This window comes from Balearica regulorum, chromosome 5 (genome assembly GCF_011004875.1).
Source record: "Balearica regulorum gibbericeps isolate bBalReg1 chromosome 5, bBalReg1.pri, whole genome shotgun sequence".
NCBI classification, from domain to species: Eukaryota; Metazoa; Chordata; class Aves; order Gruiformes; family Gruidae; genus Balearica; species Balearica regulorum.
In genome coordinates, this window is record NC_046188.1 from 20,356,779 (window position 1) to 20,376,766 (window position 19,988).

Genomic DNA, 19,988 nt, shown 5'->3' on the forward strand with positions numbered 1-19,988 from the left:
TTTAGCACATTACAGTTATGAAAATCTTCAAGCTCAATTTCAGGATAAAGCTTTGCTTTAGCAAACTGCAGAAATTGCACGATATATTTAAAGCTGGGTTTATTTATATGCTGGTGTGCATCAGAAGAAATAATCTTCTACTCATGCAGATACAATAAGCTACAGAATATTATAGCGTACTGTCATTCCATTTTCTTCTATGCCATTAGTATTCCAAAGAAAGCTTGTTTTTCAGTTTGGAGGAGGTGAATGATTGCTGCTGTATGTACTTCCCTGCTTTGATTTTTCTTTTTGTGCTAAGTGCTCTTTCTTTTTAAAATACTGTTTAGGGCTCATTATCCTGGAACAAAAACAGTGCCAAATGCCTTATTAACTAAGAAGAAACTGTGGTCTTCAGAAGATTACAGTACTTTCAATGATGAAGTGGGCGCAGGCTGCTGGGCTCGTATCCTGAACCAAAACTACGTGAATGGAAACATGACCTCGTAAGTGTTGCGTGCTGTTGCTGGCTTTCATGACTTCATATGTAAGAGTTGTTTAAGCACTACATAACACATCCATCTGCTATAGTAAGATAGGTAGGTAAACTGAGACTCTCCATTGTCAGTCTAAATTCAAATATAGTAAGGTAGGAAGTGTACTTTCCTTACCTCTTTCTGGGGCAGAAGTTCCACAAGTTTTAGTGTATTCTTGAGTTACTGTTCCACAGTATCCAATGTCTTATGCAGCTGAGTTCAGATGCCTTTGAGACTCTGATGATATTTGTTAAAAAAGAGGATGCTCTTAAGAAGAGTTAACAACATGAAAAACATTGGAAGAAAATAACAATAAAGCTAATTTATCTGTACTTTCCTTATGGTCTTTATCAGGTTGTTTGTCTTCAGTTAAAAGTAATAAGTACAGTTTTAATTATTTAGTTTTTCCATACAGCTTCTTTCTCAGACTCCATTATAAAACTTGTTATAGTCTTTTGATATATTTACTGTTTCCTGCACGTTTTCTTTCCAAACTGAAATGTGGAAGAAAGCTGTTAGATTTACTGGGAAATTACATAACTCGCAGTTTTAGAAGAGAAGAAAAAACACACTTTGTTTCCAGTGCAACAACTAGTAATCTGAAAGATTAAATAAATAAATAAAAATCTGATAAAAGAAAATGTAGGCATCAAGACGTAGCAAAATTGTTAAATGCTTTTAGTTTTTATGTAACTTCATTTTGGAACAATGAGGAGAAATCTTTTTGTCTGAAATGACTGAAATGAAGCACAGCACAAATCACCTGGATACTTGTAAAGGGAAGTTTCTTGAGTCACCTGGTATGTATGAATCTCCTGTCTCCTTCTCTGCAAGCTGAATATTTCTAACAGATTTTCTACATGAATTCCTGACCATTCTGGTTGCCTCTTGACTCTCATATGCTTTAATATCTTGCTTTGGGGTCTTTTCCCATTGTTTTTCTTTTTTACAAATCTTTTGTAATTATATATGCCCCATTTTGTAGTAACCCAACAGCCAGACCTATGTATTGTATTTAGAAATTATTGTAGAATAGTTCCAAGTCCATATATCCAATATTGAAGTTACCTTGGCTTTTATGTTGAAAATAGAGTCTTCCTGATGAAAGGCAGTGTATCTTTCTGCTAAACTCGTTTCCTTTGAACTTGAGTTCCCTACATTCCTTTTCCAAGTTTGAAACTTTGCAGAACAAGTTTAATATGAGCAAGTTGAGTTTACAACTCAAGCGTAGTTTATTCTATGAGCACCTTTTTGTAGGATTTCAGGATCTGTTCCGAAATACATATACAGTGTGATAATTTACGGCAATGACTTTAGAATGAGGCCTGTGCACTCATCCATATGGAATAGCAGAACAGCATGCCAGCTTTTGCTTTCTACATAACTGTTTTATTAAGCTGTATTTCCATACTTATGGTACTTAAATGTAAAGTGTTAGCAAAAGATTTTCAGTGAAGACCAAATCAAAAGACCTGAAGTAAGTAACCTTGTCAGTGTCCTGACAGCTTCTTGAAATAGCAGCAACTCCTGCAGGATGGCTGGTTAGAGTTGTTTTCTGTTTGTTAGTTATATGGATAAAGGAAAGGTTATTTCCTTTAGTGGTACTTAACTGCTCCCCCAAACCCTTTCCCCCCAAAAAATCCTACTACCATCACCAGCATCAACCAACCAAAAAAACCCACCTAACACCTCAACAAAAAGCTGTAAACCTTGATAACAATTATTTCTCCTTCAAATCAGGGAAAACCCCAAGAAATAGAGTAACCCTCTTACTTAACCCTCAGTACACATTTACTTTAATGTGCAACTTTTTATGGTGATATAGCCAGAGAATGTATCATCAATTTGTAAGAAGTTCTCAACACTGGAAGTTGATTTGGGTTTTTTTTTGGGTTGTTTTTTTTTTTTTTTTTCTTCTCCTGTGGTTTTTTTCTTTCTCCTTTAGCTGGAAAGACTTGTTCCTTAAACTTCTTTTCATTGCTTGCTGGAGAAAAGAGGAATAAATTATTGTACTAAGTTAATCTGATACTATCCATATGAATGGAACAAACAAACCTGTTTTTCTTCCAGAACCATTGCATGGAACTTGGTGGCAAGTTATTATGAGCAGTTACCCTTTGGTCGATGTGGATTAATGACAGCACAGGAGCCGTGGAGTGGCCACTACAAAGTAGAAGCTCCTATCTGGATTACAGGTAAAAAGTTTGCAGTTAAAAGTTTGGTCATCTAACAGACCATAACTGTATTTTCTGAGACCTTTATTTATTTAGTGGGTTTTATGTGTATTATTTTTTGTACCAAATTAAAGTACTTTTGTGGAAAGTTTTGTGAATACTTTAAAAAAGAGGAAGAAAAAAAGCTTTCAGTAGAAAGCAGAAAGGCCTAATAGCAAGGGAAATCTTAATACTTGACCATTAGATACAGCAGAAATGAATAAACTACTGCCTTTTATAGCTGTTACTATTAAAATATTTTGATCTACATGCCAATAAAGGTTAATGTGCTTTCTTAGTTCCTTTCCCTTTTCTTTCTTTAATCCTTAAGTAGACATTTGATACCTCTCAGTTTGAGAAAATGGAATAAAGAACCTCTGTATTCTTGTCCTACTTGAGATTCTTGGCTTGTGTAAGTCAGCATTTGCTTGTGCTTGGGGAAAGAGGAGTATGTTCACGTCGTGTCTATGGACACATGAATTCATTGGCTACTCTGTAGTTCTTCTGTAATATTTTACTCTTTTTTGCCACAGTTCAGTAGAGTGAGTAGCATATGGAATGCCATAAAGGAGGAACAAGGCAAATGCCTTCATTTTTATTCTTCTGTGATGAATACTCATATTGCATCTACATGGTTGACTTATATAGTGGTGTAAGAGTTTTTTCGTCCTGTCTAAATAATTGCTTTCATTTTAACTGTTTCATCAGCCACAGAGCTGATGTTTTTAATTGTGCCTTAGTAGAATTCTTTAATCTTTCTTCTTGTATAGGTAGAATTTGTTTTGGAAGTTCCATTACTTTCTTCCCAAAGTCAAGGTGCTTTTTGTGTAAGCATGTATGAGAAAGAAATTTAATTCAGACTACAAATGTTATTATTTTTTATTAAGACTTAATTATTTTCTTCTGATTTTCGTTCTGTTCTGTCTCAGCACACACAACGCAATTTACTCAGCCAGGCTGGTCATACTTGCAAGTGGATGGACATTTAGAAGGAGGTGGCAGTTTTGTAGCTCTGACAGATGGCATAGGAAACCTTACCATCATCATTGAAACTATGGTACGTGCATCAGCAATTCCAATGAACTAGAAAAGATAAAGGAAATATTTTGTTATGAAGAACCTGTTTTGATTTATGTAGCTCAATATCTGTGATTACGATCTTTGATGCTTGTAGCTTTGTTAGTGAGACCCCTAGAGGTCCTTTTTTCTATCTAAACTTTGAATCTTCCTGGAGACCAATGTATGTGTCATTAGCTTTAATTTGATGGCACACTCTGGGAGGAAATGAAATCGTGTGGCTTTTTTTAAGCAGTATTCAAAATAAAATTATTAAGCTAGTATAATTGCAGTTATTAAGATAACAGTGAAATAAATAGTTGCAAATTGATCCTATGTTGCTTTTTTAGTGCTGTATACTTGCCTTTAACACTACCATGTGATGCATTCCAGTAATGTATGTTCCTTCTGTTACATTTATTTTTTTCTTCAGACTCATAATCACTCTCAATGTATCAGGCCTCCACTACCTCATTTCAGTGTGACACCTCAGAGAGCAACTTTCTACCTCAAAGGATCATTTGTAAGTAGATCTTGAATACATTTGATCAGTCTTGTAAAATGAATTGCTATCCATAATCAAATGCATGCAAGACAATATCACAGGTTAGCAAGAAGTTGGAGTTCTTTACCTCCAATACTAGATGCTGTTACACACCCGGCAAAGTCTTAAACATTCTTGTTCTGCTTTTACCATGAGATGCAATATCATAACTGAATTTGTAGAATTATTACCTCCCAGTCTAATCATCTGTATATTGAAGAAGAAATCCCCCAGAACAGAAATGCAATTGGATTTTTCTTTTGGATTTATTCCAAGGCCAGGTGCTGTGACATGCTCAGGTAGTTTGACCACCCAGCATGGCCATAGCATTTCTAGTTGTTATCAGCTCCTTTCTAGAGGAGTGACTGCAGTTGATTGTATACTGTAGGTTATGTTGTTCCATCCTCTGACGAGAGATTCTGAGAATCTCCCAGCTGGTTATGGTTTATTTTTTTTTTTGTTTGTGGATTGTATTTTTTTTTAATCTGACTAAACTGAATTTCCCTCTGAAATGTGAACAATACTTTCACAGTGTAAACTGGAGTGAATCTTTGTTAGTTCGTTTGGATGATTGCTTCTCAGAAGCTGAAAGTGTTTATTTGAAATTTAATTTTTGGTGGCATTAATTTCCTTGCATTTACAATGACAATACTTTCAGCAAGACAATGGTTTGTTTAGGAAAAATAATTGAGCGTCACTTCTGATATATAGCTCCCTTTGGGGGAAGTATCAAACGGCTTATCCACGCCAAACTCAAGGTTGCTTGCTTTTTTGTTCATCTGGGTAACTAAAAACAATTGTAGGGATTGGATAGGATTAAAATCTGTAACTAATCAACTAATCTGTAGTTGGTATGCCATAGTATTGCAGAATTTTGGAGATCTGTAAGCGAAGTACTTTGCTCAAAATTCAGTATCAAAGAACCAGCAACTGAACTAAAGGTCCCATTAAAGCAAAATTAGCAGAGATTATTTCAGCCTGGTTGCTCCTAGCCAGAGAGCTTGTATCAAAGGGATACAATTGTTGTTAGTAGAGAAGCTAAAGACTGCATGTTTGATTGCAATGCTTTCTGTCTCTATAATCAACATTACTGCATGATGGGACAATGGCTTATTGACACATAATCTGTAAAAAGATAAGCCATATGTAATGGCTAGCTGAATAGAGTGGTGGCCTCTAATGTGATCAGCAGCTTTAAAATAACAAAAATTAGATACCCTTAGAGGACTGATATTTCTCACAGTGAATATTCAAGGAGGTGGCTTTTTTGTTTGGTTTGTTTTTGTTTTAATTTTCTGTTGTGTTTCGTTGTAGTATATGGTGGAAACACTTCAAGTGTGGCATTCTAGACTTGGTTTTGAATCTGGAAACTCTAGTCTTTTTGAGCAACTCCATCCTGTAAAGGTAAGTCAATCAATTTTAATTAGTCTCTCTGTAGTTTCAGGTGTTTCTTCCCCCTTTACTAAAGCATGTTTTATTAGCTCCATTTGACTACAATTTTACTAGCTGCGTACAGGCTTACCTGGGAGGTAATAAAGAGTTTGGGGGAAAGGGGTTTTTAGAATAGCTCGGAGATATTAAATGCTGAGGCAAGACAACAAGATTTTTGCCTTAAAACAGGACTTTAGAGAATCTTCTCTAATTCAGTAACTTGGGTATTTTATTATTTAGTTGTTTGATTTTTTTTTCCAGCTTGAGTTTTCTTTAATTCCAGGTGTGGAAGGGAAGTTTTTCTTTAGATCTAAACGTGGATGAAGTCTACACTTTAACAACACTCAAGACAGGGCAGAAATGTGGTTGCTCAGAGCCTCCACCACCTCAACCCTTTCCTTCAAATTACAAAGATGATTTCAATATTCGTAAGTCAGAATTCTCTTATCCAGAAACTTAATTCACACATAGATATAGTCTTAATGTAGAAAGACAATAACAATTATTTGAGTCCTCTAATGTAAGTAACATGAAGTAGTCTGAATGTGTGTTTTATTTCTGTTTATTTATACCTGCTTCTCCAACAACTTACACCTGTATACTTCGCTTGCAATGAGGTTTATTGAATTCTGTGTCTTAACTTGGTGATCACTAATGGTTTTAAAATTCTTGATGGAAATGATATAGCTCATAACTGTAGTTAACTAGTTTTTGGAAGGAAGATAGAGAAGAAGGTAATTTACTTTGTTCATGTGTTTTCAAAAACTGGCATCTGCTTAAAAACAAAACCAAAACTAAAATCACCTTCCAACTCCCAAAACTTCAGTTTTGGAGACTGTGATCTGATAGATTAAGTCAAAATTCTGGAGAATATTTTCAGAAGAAATTCCTGAAAACAAGAGTACACAAAAGAAAAATAATGTTTTGGTGTTGATATATATATTTTATTTTCTGAACAGGGAACCCACCTTTCAGTGAAGCCCCAAATTTTGCAGATCAGACAGGTGTATTTGAATACTTCATAAATGCTTCTGACCCAGGAGATCATGTGTTCACACTCCGCCAGGTGGTGGTTCAGCAACCCATCACTTGGGCTTCTGATGCAGATCAGACCATCAGTCTCATAGGAAATTTTCAATGGTATGTAAATACTATTTTCTAGCAACATCTGGGGAAACGTCCTCCTTGTCAGTGTGAGTTATGGTCAGTTAATCTGTCTCAAGCCTCATTTCTTTTGGACAGAGGGCTTTTGCATTCAGACTCTCTGTAGACATGTAGAAATGACTTAAAGGGACTTCCAGAAGTCATTGAGCCCTGCTGAGGGCAATTGCCAACTCTAAGATATCAACTGTGTCTTTGTCCAAATGAGTCTTAAAGACATCCAAGGATGGAGAGTCCACCACATCTCTTGGTAGCTTGGCTCACTGCTGCACTGTCTTGGAATTTAATTTTTTTTCCTAATGTCCTGCTGGGCATATCTGTTCAAGTTGATTTTTCAAGTTAATAGATCTGCGTTAGCATATTGGAAAGACCAAGTCAAAATCCTAATTCGAAGTGTGCACTGAGTTTCAATGTATTTTTAAATGGGAGAAAAATATCGATTCAGTTTAAATTACTTAATTTTGAGTTGTCTTGCTTGATTGTTTGTGATTTGATTAATGTCATATCAATGAAATAGTCTGGGAGTTAATTCAGTTATATTTGTTGCAGACTGCCATCTTCTGAGCATTTCCTAGAATTGTGTGGATTTGAGTCAACTATAACTTAAACCAGTTTACTTCTGGGTAAATGTAACTGAGATTTACTCATTTGATAAGAGTATAGTTACGATTGCAATTCTTTCTAGGAGCTATAATGATGGTAATTTGGAATCAAGTACCATATTTTAGCATAACGTTTATTTAAAATTAAAAAGCATTTGGGAAAGAGCCTGTTAACTAATTGATTTAGTAATAGTAAGTAATAATAGACTTTATGCTTAAAACTTCTATTTGGAAGTCTAGCTTAAATTCTTTTGTATGTTCTTTAAAATAGCCATTCTGTCAGGTTTTTTTCACTTTGATTGGATCATTGATCCCCCAAATGCTTTTTCAGAACATGCTTTATGCTTCTAATTTCTGGCCTGGACAAGTGATTGAATCACTTTGCTCTGAAGCCTGGAAGAATACCACCATCTTATAACTGAAGAACAGCCTCCAGCTACCTAATGTTTTTTTTCTGCAGCCCTCTGTTAAGCAAAGTCTCATATTCCCCCTACAATTCAGGATGATTTAGTTGGGTTTAGTTTGGATATTAATCTTGTGTTTTTTGTTTCTACTCCTGAATTTGTTAGTGGTTTGCTCCGATGGTTTTATTGAATCTAGCTATATCCTGAAAATACTATTTAACTCATTCTACATTGCTTCCAATCTCTTTATAATAGCTTAAACAAGATGTGGGGGTCTCCTCTTTAATATATAGGGAGGTAAGAAAGAAATCTTGTTTGTGTAATGGATATGTATCCAAGAATCTGATACTTCTAATAGCGTTACATTAGAATGAAATCTTAAGTTGCTCTTACTATTATGTAAGAGGTGGGGAGAAGAGTTGCTAAAATAAATATTCTTTATGATTTAGTTATCAGCTGAGCTTATGTCATAGTCTCTTCACATTCTGTAAATAATTATAAATAATTAGAAACTTCCTAAATATGTGGCCTTGTGGCTGTATCCATATTGCAAGTCCTTTCATACATGGGATGTAGATTTTTAATTTGCATGTACATTAATAGAATAAAGAATGTTTTTAATTTTTCTTGTTGAGGCACGTAGTGCAGCTTTGGGGCAGGATAAGCTGCGTAAATTTTCTAGGTGCCATTTGATTGTTCGGGTATTCCTTTGCTTTATTCCTTTACAGCTCTCACTATATGTATAACATGGTGCTTTACTGTTGAGCTGAAGTATCACCTTAGGAAAATCAAATCATTTCAACCTATTTGAACATTTTGTTTAAAAAAGTTTGTTTTGGCTTTTGGGCGAGAGATCTGTATTACTTAAGGCTTGGTCTGTATTAAAAATCCTAGACAAAATGAAAATCAAATTTTAGCAGATGTGGTGCTATGACCTTGAATCTTGGATTTGATTTATTTATCTAAAAGCAACTTTTCATTTTGTAGACCTGACACTTTTTCTGTGGAGATGCAAACCTTCTGCGTGGCAGTTTTTTGGTGGTGTGGGTTTTTTTTTTTTTTTTGTTGTTTCTTAATTATTTAATTGAAAGTTGCTGATAATACACTTTGTTGTTGGCTTCTGAGAAGAATTGCCCTTCCTAAGAAAATCTATGGACTCACAGGTAGGAAACAACCAGTCTAGACAAGTCCTGTGCATCTCACACCTGTAGGTCACAATTAGGATTACTAAATCGTTCCTCAAAAAGATTGCTGGATTACATAGGAGGTATTCTTCTACCTACTGCCTACTCAAAAAAATTGGTTCCTTGCTTGTTAAAACATTAAACTCCTCTTATAGGATGAACATGACAGTCACTTGTGACATCTACATAGAAAAACAACGTGATGGGGGCGTGTTTATTGCAGGAAGAGTTGACAATGGTGGGATATATGTTCGACGTACCAAAGGAGTTTTCTTCTGGGTTTTTGCAGATGGCACCTACAGAGTCACTGGTGACCTCGGTAAGCAGCTCTTTTCTAAAGTGGATGCTGACATATGGATGCATCATTTTGATACCTTAATAAAAATGACTAACAGTCAGATTTTGTAATTCAGTTGTCATCACTGTGAATTTAACCCATTGTGCCTTAATGATGGCCACATCTTGTATGTGAAGAGAGCATCTGAAGGTTACTGGCTGGTCCACTTCCCAGTCTCAGCTTTTTGCAATATTTTTTTTTCTGTTAACAAAACCTATTTTACACTAGCAAAAGTAAATTTGCTTTTCATAAATACTCTGATATTAATAGTATTAATTACAGAAAGGTTTGATCTGTATTCTTATACTACACCTAGAAGGAAAATCCTACTTGAAATGCAGTGCAAGTCAATGTACATGCATCTGATTTGGTGATGATGATGAGTTTCCACAAATTATGCATTCTGCTGTTAGCCTAGCTCAGTGGAGTGAGAGTATATTCTACTTGTGAGGCTAACATTCATATGTGTTCATCTATAAAGCACTTGACAGGCACATGAGAGAGTGTATGTCATAATACTTCATCAATAACTAAAAGTTCTTTTTAATTTGCTTTGAAATAGTGGCAGATTTTGTTATTTAAATGCATTTTCTATCACTTCACAAGTATAAATTAAAATTTTCAATAGTTGATGAGTCAAATGCAACTTCTAGATCTACAGTATATCTGATATGAAGACAGCCTGTAATGACCTATTTCACACTGTACTGGACCTTAAAAACAGTCTTGTCTTCTATTTGGTAGCTGTAGTTTCTCATTTCTCCTCTTTTTTTTTTTTGTGTGTGTGTGTGTGTGTTACTTTTTGGGTTTTTTTTATCATGGATGGGTAGCATAAAGAAGGCTTTACATTAGCTTCTTTTAACATACTAGTGCTCCCTAGGGAAACTTTGCGATGTCTGACTCCATAACAACTTAAGTTTTCAGCTGTATGTAAAAACATACTCATGTGTAGGATTGACTCCAGTATTTAATAAGACATAACAACATTACCCAATTACTTTCTCAGGCTGTCAGAAATAATTTTTTCTAGATGAAATTGAGAGGGTTTTGATTAACTACCTCATTATTTCAGACTGAGACGCTTGTTACACAATGTGATAATTTTTTTCTGTATAGCTGTTTTCAGCGATCCTTATATTTTTCTAGAAGGGAACCTGAATGCTAAATTAACTTGCAGCTAAAACTGTCTACTGAATAATTGAAGATTCTACTCGTAGCACTTAATTTTTTTCTGGTCATCCATCCAGGTGTCAGTCACACCCAATTTTGCTTAGCTTAAATTTTGACTAGAACTAAGCAATGTGATGAGGTAGCAACTCAAAGCCTCTGAGTTAAAAAAGTTCCAATACATAACCAAGGAGATCTATAGAACAACCAGAGCAATAGCTGCTGTCATGCTTCATGAACCTATACTCTCAATAGAGGAACTCCTTATCTTAGTCAAAGTCCCAAGAGCATTGGAGATTTCAGTGGAGAAACAGTCCTGTCAAAACAGGAGAATGCACTGATAATATAGAGTCCAGGTTTATGTGTTAAGCCTTCCATGCTGCCATTGAAATTGGTAAGATGTCAGTCCTGAACACTTCTGAAAAATAGGTATTATTTTCCTTTTGCTAGCTTGGTATTTATTGGTCTCAGCAAAGGGTGAAGTAACACTTTGCTCACCTTAAGCATGTTTTGCAGCTGGAGAAGAAATATTAATGAAAGGACTCTCTGGTGTCCGGGATAATACGTGGCACACACTTACTCTCAACATTCAGGTAAGGATACAGGCGAAAAGCTAGAAAACCAGTTATGAAACTTCCGGTTTCCTTTTAAAATTATGCACTGAGTCTTTCACTCATCCTAAAAATGTTAGTGAGTGTTAGAAACTGTTTTTTTGTCTTTTGTGCTTTCACACTGGTAGACAAAGGGACGCTCGTACCTGAGGCATTCACTGGAGTGGATGTAGTTTAGTTTTGGCTTTTGTCCACCCACACTTATGACAGTGATTGCCATCTGTAAAATGGGCCAAGACATTTGCTAACCTGAGTGGGGTGCTGAAGGTGAACACAAATTGTTTAAAATGCAAAACAGTGGTGGTAATTTTAAAATGATAATGCTACGAACTTTCATCTATGCTGTTAAAGTATTTTGTACCGAATATGCTTTTGATGTAATGACAGAAATGCAGAGCCCTCTTTAAAGAATTCTCATGCTGGCTCCTTGAAAGACATTCTTTGTTTTTACCTATGTCTGCGGTTGTCTTTCAGATTAAGAAATACAAGTAAACTGAAGTACTTTTTTTTCTAAATACCGTTTAATGGAACACTGGCAAGATAAAAACAGTTTCAGGAAAAGTTACAAATTAATTTTAATGGTAACATGATACATGAAAGTTCTGCTGTCCCGCTTCCTTTCAGCTTTAAGACTACAATACATCTTTTTTTTTTTTTTTTTTTTTTTTACTTTTGCCTAATTATGCAGAATCAGTGCCAGGTGTATCATATTCCCTAAGACAGTTGGGCTGTTTGAGGGAGCCTGACACAAGTAGAAGGGGAAAACCAGTTCATCTTTCAGATTCTGCACTGAGTTTGCAAAGCTGTGAATCAGGGGAAGATGAGCCTTTTTGAAATATATATATATTAAAAAAAAAAAAGTGTTGTAAAGGCATTAGATCTGTTTCACAGACCTGATAGGCATGGAGGATTCCATGCAATATTTAAAGCACCTTTGCATGGAACATGTGTGAATTGTAGTTTAAAGCTGACTTGACATCTTTCTGCCTTGTCTCTTTTTCCGTGTGAGTATTCTCAGTGTCAACACAATCACTGGAATTTACGAAGTTAACTTTTGCCTTTTTTTGACAGGGCACTTCTGCCTCAGGACTGTTAAATGGTTATCCACTCTGGGAGAATGTCACCATTTCTAAACCAAGTAATGGCTGGGCTGCTATTGGAACTCGTTCGTTTGAGTTTGCACAGTTTGACAACTTTCATGTTGAAGCTAGCTGAGGTGGCTTTTGCATTTGGAGCCCCCGGTTCTCATATTACTCTGAATAAGAGCCAGTTCAAACTTTGAGGACAACTTAGTGCTATGCTGAGATTGATCTGTTGGCAAGGAATCTGAATTCTGTCCTTATTTGTTAAAGGTTTACTTGAGTAGATATCAACATGACTGTAACTTTATCCCCTGGTTGCCATGGGATTTTTGCCCTGCAATTTTTTGGGGGTAAATTTTACTTCAAGGTAATGATGAAAACAAAATCATGGATTTCAATCTCATTTAATAACAAGATCTTAACTTCCCAGCTCACTTTTAAGATAACTTTAGAAGTTAACAGAAAACAGAGGCATCTCAAGCTGCATTTTTAACACTAACATGATTGTGTCCATTCCTTTCACTCTGAAAGAAAGAATGAAATGCCAGTAAGCCTTATGAGCCAGTGGCCCCATACTATTGTAGGTCTGTCATTCTCAAATTTCATTTGGATGAAGTACCTAGTTTTTATATAGTAAAAAAAAAATATATATTTTGTCTGTTTTTCTGCTACGTTCTGAGGCTAGACATTGTATTACTCCAAGTGCATTTGATTACTTCTTCCTGATTACTTCTTCCAACTTTCATTGCCAGCCTTAAAATAGAGCATGTTTTCAGTGGAATGGAAATGTACCTTTTGGTTGATCAGGCAGTGCAGGATGTGCCTTCTAAACTACCTCCTCTTTCCAATGAAAGGGTTGAAATGGATGAAAAGATACCATAACTTGCAGTTTATTAATGATAGCCTTGCAGGTTTTTTTTCACATGGTGCAAAGAATAAAAAAATTGCATTCTGGATGCTGGCAAGCAGTGTGCTTACTTTCATGTTAGGTCACATGTGGAAAGACTGGCCTTCCGTTCCTAGAAACTTGGTCAACCATCTCTCACTTTTGATATATCTAAAGCTTAGAGTAGAAAATAATTAAAGCATAACAATGTTATTTAGCTTATTACATTGCTGTAGCACAGAGGAGGTATGGATACTATCATGTCTTGGTATAAAATAAATTTTTTAAAAAAAATAGTCTTAGCCCTTAAGAGCTTGTGATCTATTTGTAAGGTAAATGACAGCAGATGGACACAGACAAATTGTTTAGTGTGCCAGGCAGTGGTATTGACACTTTTCCTAGGCATCACGGAGTAAAATTCAGATGGTATTTCAGATCCTTGGGAAAGGAGGGATTCTGTTGTTGCTTCATTAATATTTTTTTCCAAGTTACTGTGCTACAAAAAAAAAAAAAAATCATTGAGCATATAATGAGGTACTAAATGGGATTTTCATCACACACATTCCAAATTCAGTTGGCTTCTGAATTTTTCTCGTTTGCTGTTGGTCAATTTGAATGCAGATGATGTCTATTGCAAAAATAAAACATGCCTCCTATGTCCGTCTACTTTTCACATTCACGTCCTATTAATTGACAAGCAGGTAGTTCCACAGACTTGATAAGGGTACTAATAGCTGTATGAGGTTATCTGTAGCAGGCAATATCTTATGTTGAGAAATAGATTTGCAGTATACTTTTATTTATATAGATTATTATTCTGATCCACTTTATTTTGAAGTCTGATGCCATTAAGTGTTAACTTCAGTCTTCGAAGTTGTCATCTAATATAGAGTTAATGTAATACAAATCATTACTGGAACATTTTTATAAAGGTTATCTTCCAAATTAGTGTTTAGAGAAGAGATCTCAAAATTCTATCTCTGATAATTAAAAATGTTTTATCTTTTAGCTATTATACTGGTACTGCTATTGATTTGGTTATGAATCATTCATATGTGCAAGTTTCACACATGCTAGTTACCTTGAAAAATGATCCAAACCACTAAACTTTAAAACTGTTATAGAAGGCTTCCAAATATTAAGTAACTATTTACTTAACTGGGTGAAAAATGAAAGCCATTTTTCCACTTCAGCTTCATTTGATGGTTGAAGTATGGATGCAAATCTGTTCACTACTTGCTTGATTTCAGAAGGGATGTTACTGGTAACTCCAGATGTGAAGGAATCTAATTTTAGGTCCTCGTATTCAAGTAATATGAGTATCGGAGAAGTGGTTCTCAGAATAAACTTATTTTAGCTGTGATGGATTTTCCTGGCAGTATGCTTCTTGGAGACTTCCTTGTATGGCTGCAAGCAGTGTTTGTGTAAGAGAGCGATCAGCAATGATGCAGTTATTCCAAAGGAGATGTCTTTTTTTTTTTTTTAACTTTTTAATGCACTAGTGTAAGAAACTGTACTGTTTATATTGTGTACTAAACACAATGTATTTTATCACTGGAAGTGTTGATTTTTTTTCTAATCTTAATTTATAATGTTAGAGGATTAAACTCTTATGAACAGAGTAAGTGATTTAATGGTGATATGTTATTAATCTTTATATGTCTGTAATTCTTCACCCTTCAGCAGGCTGTAATGTGTTTGGCAATAACGAGCTGTCAGGTCGTTCATGAGGGGTGGATTTATGTTGTTGCTTATAAAGACTAATCATTCCAAATGGACAAATAAACCACTTAAAACCTCTTTATTTGTGCACAATGCTTCTGTAAACGGATCTTGGTTTTCTCCAGTAAGAAAGCTGACAGTTTGACAGTTTTTCCATTGTGATTCCTGATAAATATGCTTGGCATTAGCTTAATTGGGTTGGAAGAGTTTTTCTGATGATCTGAATAGCCAAACAGTCCTCATTAACAAATATCTCAAAATCTATATGCATTAGTACTTGTGCTGTTGATAAAATGATTTTTTTTATAGCGCTCAATATACATTTTGCTTCTTTCTGTGTGGGTTTTGTGTTTTTTTTTTTCCTTTCCCCATTTAGTTAAGGGAATTAAATTGTATTTGAGGGCCAGTCATGCAAAACTGCTGAGTACTAAGGTCTTGTGAGATTTAGCTGAAAGTCTTTTTCTAGGTATGGAGGGAGACAGTGCTGTACGGATGTACTTTTAAAGCTTAAATGAGGCTTCTTTACTTTGAACATCCTTGGGAATCTAGCTTCAAATGTGCCTCCCCCCATTCTTCCCCAAATTTAAGGATTTAACTTTAAAAGAGGGGGAGAAATTCTATAGAGCTAGTCATGTTTTCCAGGCCATCATGCCAGTGGATACAAATTACCCTGGAAATACTGTCTTCCAGTAGCCAGATATGTGCTACCACCTACCCAAACACTGCATCAAAATAACTTCTGTCCATTCTCTGCCACCCCACCTTTGAGGTTAGACATGATAGGCAATTCTTGGGATTTTCAAATTGTTGCAAAACACCAGGAGTCATTTGCTTTAGAATTACAGGAGAGACTATTACTTTAGGCTACTGACGATGGTTCCTTTGGCAGCCACCTCCTGGTTTCCCTGTATCGAAAGTAAATTTCTAGTTCAAGATTTGATTTGGAGTGGTAGTGGTTTGCTCTTTTCCTCTTGAATCAGTTTTATTGCATGGTGGCAGCAGGTTGATTGTTTTCATTTAGTAATTTTTCATTGGCTTGCCTGAAGTTTCTATCCAGTGTCCATTTTCTGGAGGGGTGTGCATATTATGAAAATAGCCACCATAATTATTGCTGTCTGACAATTTCAGCAGCATGGCCAAAGAGGGACAGTTCTTGGAGACCTTATTATCCTCACTTTGATGTTTTGGTGTGGTGGGGTTTTTTTGATTTTTTTTTTTTTAACCCCCTTGTAAGCACTACATTCATACAAGTCTAGCACATGTTGGGAGTGTGGGGGGGAGAAGGTTGTAAAAAAAACCTCCCAATTTTAAAAGACTTGCTGGAATTGTAGTGGAATCATCAAGTAGTTATTTAAAAGTTTTGAGCATATTATACTTTGATACTTGATGAGAAGAAATATCATGTGCTAATTAATGTCAGGGCTTGCTGAAACAGAGAAATAAAATGCAAATGATTATCCATTTTATTAACAAAGATGTCTTAGATAAAGGTTTCTCTGTGTGGCTGGAACCTTAGCAATCACCCTGTCCATGTTGGTAATGCACGAAAAGTTAGCATGAGCAAGTTCCTCTTGCCACTGGATATGTTTCTGACATTTATGCTCAAGTGTCACTGAAACAATAAAGGTGGTGTTTCTAGAACTTGTGTTTTTTTAAAAAAACCCAAACCACCTACTAGCAATTGAGCAGAGGAAGTGTGTGTTGCAGCAGTGTTGCCAAGCTTTCACTGTGTGCCAAGATACTTCTGTATGGTTTTCATAGTGTCGAAGACAAACAACTGTAAAACAGAGGGTGGTGTTTTTTTTTTTTTTCCTCTCAGGGAATTATATTTGGATAAGGTTAGAAACAGAACCCAAACATCAATTTTGTCAGGGTGCTCCAAGTAACTTTGCAACTAATGTGTTAAACCTGTCCTTTGCTTTTGTACACCGCAGGCTAAACACAGACATACCTCTGGAAAGTGGAGACGAAAGTAACGTAAAAGTATTTTAGTCTTTTTTTTTTTTTTTAAAATACCTTTTCTGTTGGTATCAAGTGTACCTGACTGAGAGTTAAAACTTCACTTAGAGCAGGAAAACAGTCATTTTGGCATTTGGCATTTGGCATTTCAAAACGCAGAACTGTAGTAGAGAATGGCTCAGTACAGTACGAACTTGATGGTTTGCAAGAGAAAACAGAACATAGTACACTAGGCTACTGTTGTGCAGCCATGGTCTGGGAATCCTTGATGGTCTAAGAGAAGATAACACCAAAATGACTATTTAAAAAACAAACAAAACCCAACAGCAACAAAAAAGTCCCAAACCAAACTCTATGCATGCATACCCAAATAATATGGGGAAAAGCAAGGAACAGTCCAGGTTTAGCTTGTCTTCCTTTGTTCAGTTCCTGATGGGAAATGCAGTCATCTTCCTTGCTGGTTTCCATGAACAATAATTTAATTAAAATGCCTATAGAGAATACAAAACTTCATTGTTGCGAAAAAGCAAATGTTGTTTAGCTAATTATAGACACTGCCATTTTCCAAGAACACTAGGATTAGAAAAGGTTGGAAAACATGACAACAGTTATGCAGCTGAGAGGCATGCCTGCGATGTGTGAATCAGTCCTGCTCCTGGCTGCAGAACGTTTCTTCTCTGCTAGCATAGCAGCAGAGCTGTAAGAAAAGGGAAAGCGTTATTGCCACCCCTCTTTCAAGGTTTTGGCAAGCTTCATGCACAGGAGCGGCTCTGTAGCCTCTTAGCTTGATTATGTGGCGTTAACAGAGTCATTTGAAAGAGCACGCAGCAAGGACTAACAGCAAATCCTATTAAGGGTGTCTATATTCCCTTCTGATGTGATTGCTTTTGTAGTGGGAGCAATAAATGGTAGTGTTTGCTGGCATGGGTCAGACAGGTTTTGTGCTGAGCTGAGGTGCACGCTAATGTCTCGGTGCAGAGATCTATAAAGCTGCACTGGGACGCACAATGTCTCTCACATAAGCTACCTATTTCCTATTCAGTCTAAGATTGCTGCTTAATGGTTCAACTTCCATTTTTTTTTCTCACTGCTGAGCCGATATTTTATCCTAAAAAAAAAAAAAAAGTTTTCCCAGCATTATGGGAAATTCACTCAATGCAGCAAGGGCAAGTCTGTACCAGAAGGAGGAGGCTGAGAGCATTCAGCCCATCTCCGTGACAAATAAGAATTTTTTTCTGTTGTACGTTTTTGGGGCCTGCCTTAATTGAGTGCTGAGGCAAAAGAGTGGGGAGCTCCCACTTCTCTTTTGCAGGTGGCTATTATGCTATTGATTTTAAAACAAACAGCATCATTACTTTTGTTTATGATATGTGTAAGGGGTGGAGGGAGATAGTTCAGCTTTTCTTCCCAATTTATGATAAAAGCAAGGCTCATGCTGCAGAACGTGTCTAATATTTATTGAGGTCTAGTATTTACTTGTGGGGTGGCTTGAGTCCATCATGAAACACCTGTGATTCTACCTTCAGAGACAAAATGGTTTGATTAGATGAATGCTTTCATATAGATACATCGACTATGAATACCCATGTCCCAAGCCAATGGGAGTTTCTGTTACAGTGTCAGTGAATCCACGCGGGAAACTTCTTTCAAATGCTATAATATAATAGATGCAAATAATTTTTTTCTTAATGATAGTTCTAGTAGATCTCTGCAACAAAAATCCCTCCCTCCCCAAATGTAAATATATTCTTTACATCCCTTGGTTTCATTCTCCTTATCTGTTTATGGTGAGTACTCACAGACATCTGTTGCCCTCCCCACTCAAATACTTAGCCAGGTGAAAATGCAAGCTCTGTACAATTCAATCTTTTTTGCTCTGTATTACAGCTGATTAATTTTTTTTTCTTGTGCTGAATCTGAATATTGTCACTTCGCTGGATTTTCCTACATTGTCTACAGTTAAGGAAACAGAATAGTTTTTCGCTGGAACCTGATTTTTTAATAGATAGGATTCATATAGATCAAGTTCTGCAAGGAAGCATCAGCAAGTCCCTGTAGGCAACTGAACTTTCTTCTGGTGTTTTAGCTGCCAAGCCACAAGTATCTTACCTGTATTTTTTCTCCCCTACCTTTATTGCCCCACACACTCCTCAGTGCCATATAGGCTGGCTACCAGGGTGACATCCTCAATGGTAGTATTAAGGATTGAAGGTGAGTGTTTTTCTTGTGTGTTACATGGTGAATTGGGAATGGCACATGCCAATCTTCTGTACCTTCTCTGTAGAGCTCAACCTCCTAGAAGTCAGGCAGGTTTTTGATCGCTTTCCTTATACAATCAGGCATTTGAGTGTTAATAGTCTGAAGAATTTTCTTTCTTTCCTTTTGGACCATGTTTCTATTTATCATTCCTTCTTTTAACACCAAAATGTTCACTTTTGACTTCCCTGCCCCTCAAGAAGCCTGATGCTGAAAGGGTGCTGGCTTGCTTTTATTACATCAGAACTTGATTAGAGCAATTCTGAGTTTAGCAACCTCCCTGGTGAGCATATACTGCATCCTTAGATGCCTTTGAAGACTTCTGCTGGAGGTAGTTATTCATACTAGGTCATTTCAGAAGGCAGTTTTTCTGAAAAAGTTGCTAGCTTCCCCTAAAACAATGTGCTGATCATAAGTGTGGTGATGATTATTTTCTGCCCTGTGAGGTTTTAGCCTTGCATTGTCTAACTGAAATGCCTTTTTCTCCATGTGCCTGCTTGTTTCAAAAGATTGTGGACCACATCCCACTTCTTTAATCCTGCAAGGAGCCCAGTACCGTGTAAATATTGCCAGTGCCCTCTACTGCGAATAAAAGAGAAGTGCGAGTTGCATGCTGTACATTTCTGATGATCTGGAGAGTCTATTCATATTTATCTCTGTTAGGGACAGTACTCTGAAAGCAGAATGTAATGAATTTACCTGTGAAGCTGTATTGACTTTTCAAAAGGTACTGTTCTGTTTGTAAGTGATTATGGAGCACTGTGTGCAGTCCTGGATAGTCCTAGATTTTTTTTTTATAACATTTAAATTCACTGCATTTGCCAGAGCTTTGAGTGGTGGATGGAGAATTGGAGTGCA

The 19,988-nt window shown here is 36.2% G+C and overlaps 1 protein-coding gene across 3 annotated transcripts in view; it reads left to right on the top strand.

The window, feature by feature from the left end:
• The window catches only part of GALC (galactosylceramidase), a 39,660-nt gene extending 24,410 nt beyond the window's left edge, over positions 1 to 15,250 (top strand). For all 3 annotated transcript variants that reach the window (XM_075753752.1, XM_075753750.1, XM_075753751.1), the window contains 10 exons: positions 330 to 485; positions 2,586 to 2,710; positions 3,658 to 3,785; positions 4,218 to 4,307; positions 5,643 to 5,732; positions 6,043 to 6,187; positions 6,719 to 6,899; positions 9,266 to 9,429; positions 11,131 to 11,207; positions 12,297 to 15,250. In XM_075753752.1, the coding sequence (XP_075609867.1) occupies positions 330 to 485; positions 2,586 to 2,710; positions 3,658 to 3,785; positions 4,218 to 4,307; positions 5,643 to 5,732; positions 6,043 to 6,187; positions 6,719 to 6,899; positions 9,266 to 9,429; positions 11,131 to 11,207; positions 12,297 to 12,440 (1,300 nt within the window). In that variant the 3' untranslated portion in view covers positions 12,441 to 15,250. The remainder of the gene's footprint in view (positions 1 to 329; positions 486 to 2,585; positions 2,711 to 3,657; positions 3,786 to 4,217; positions 4,308 to 5,642; positions 5,733 to 6,042; positions 6,188 to 6,718; positions 6,900 to 9,265; positions 9,430 to 11,130; positions 11,208 to 12,296) is intronic.
• The last annotated feature ends 4,738 nt before the right edge of the window (positions 15,251 to 19,988 follow it).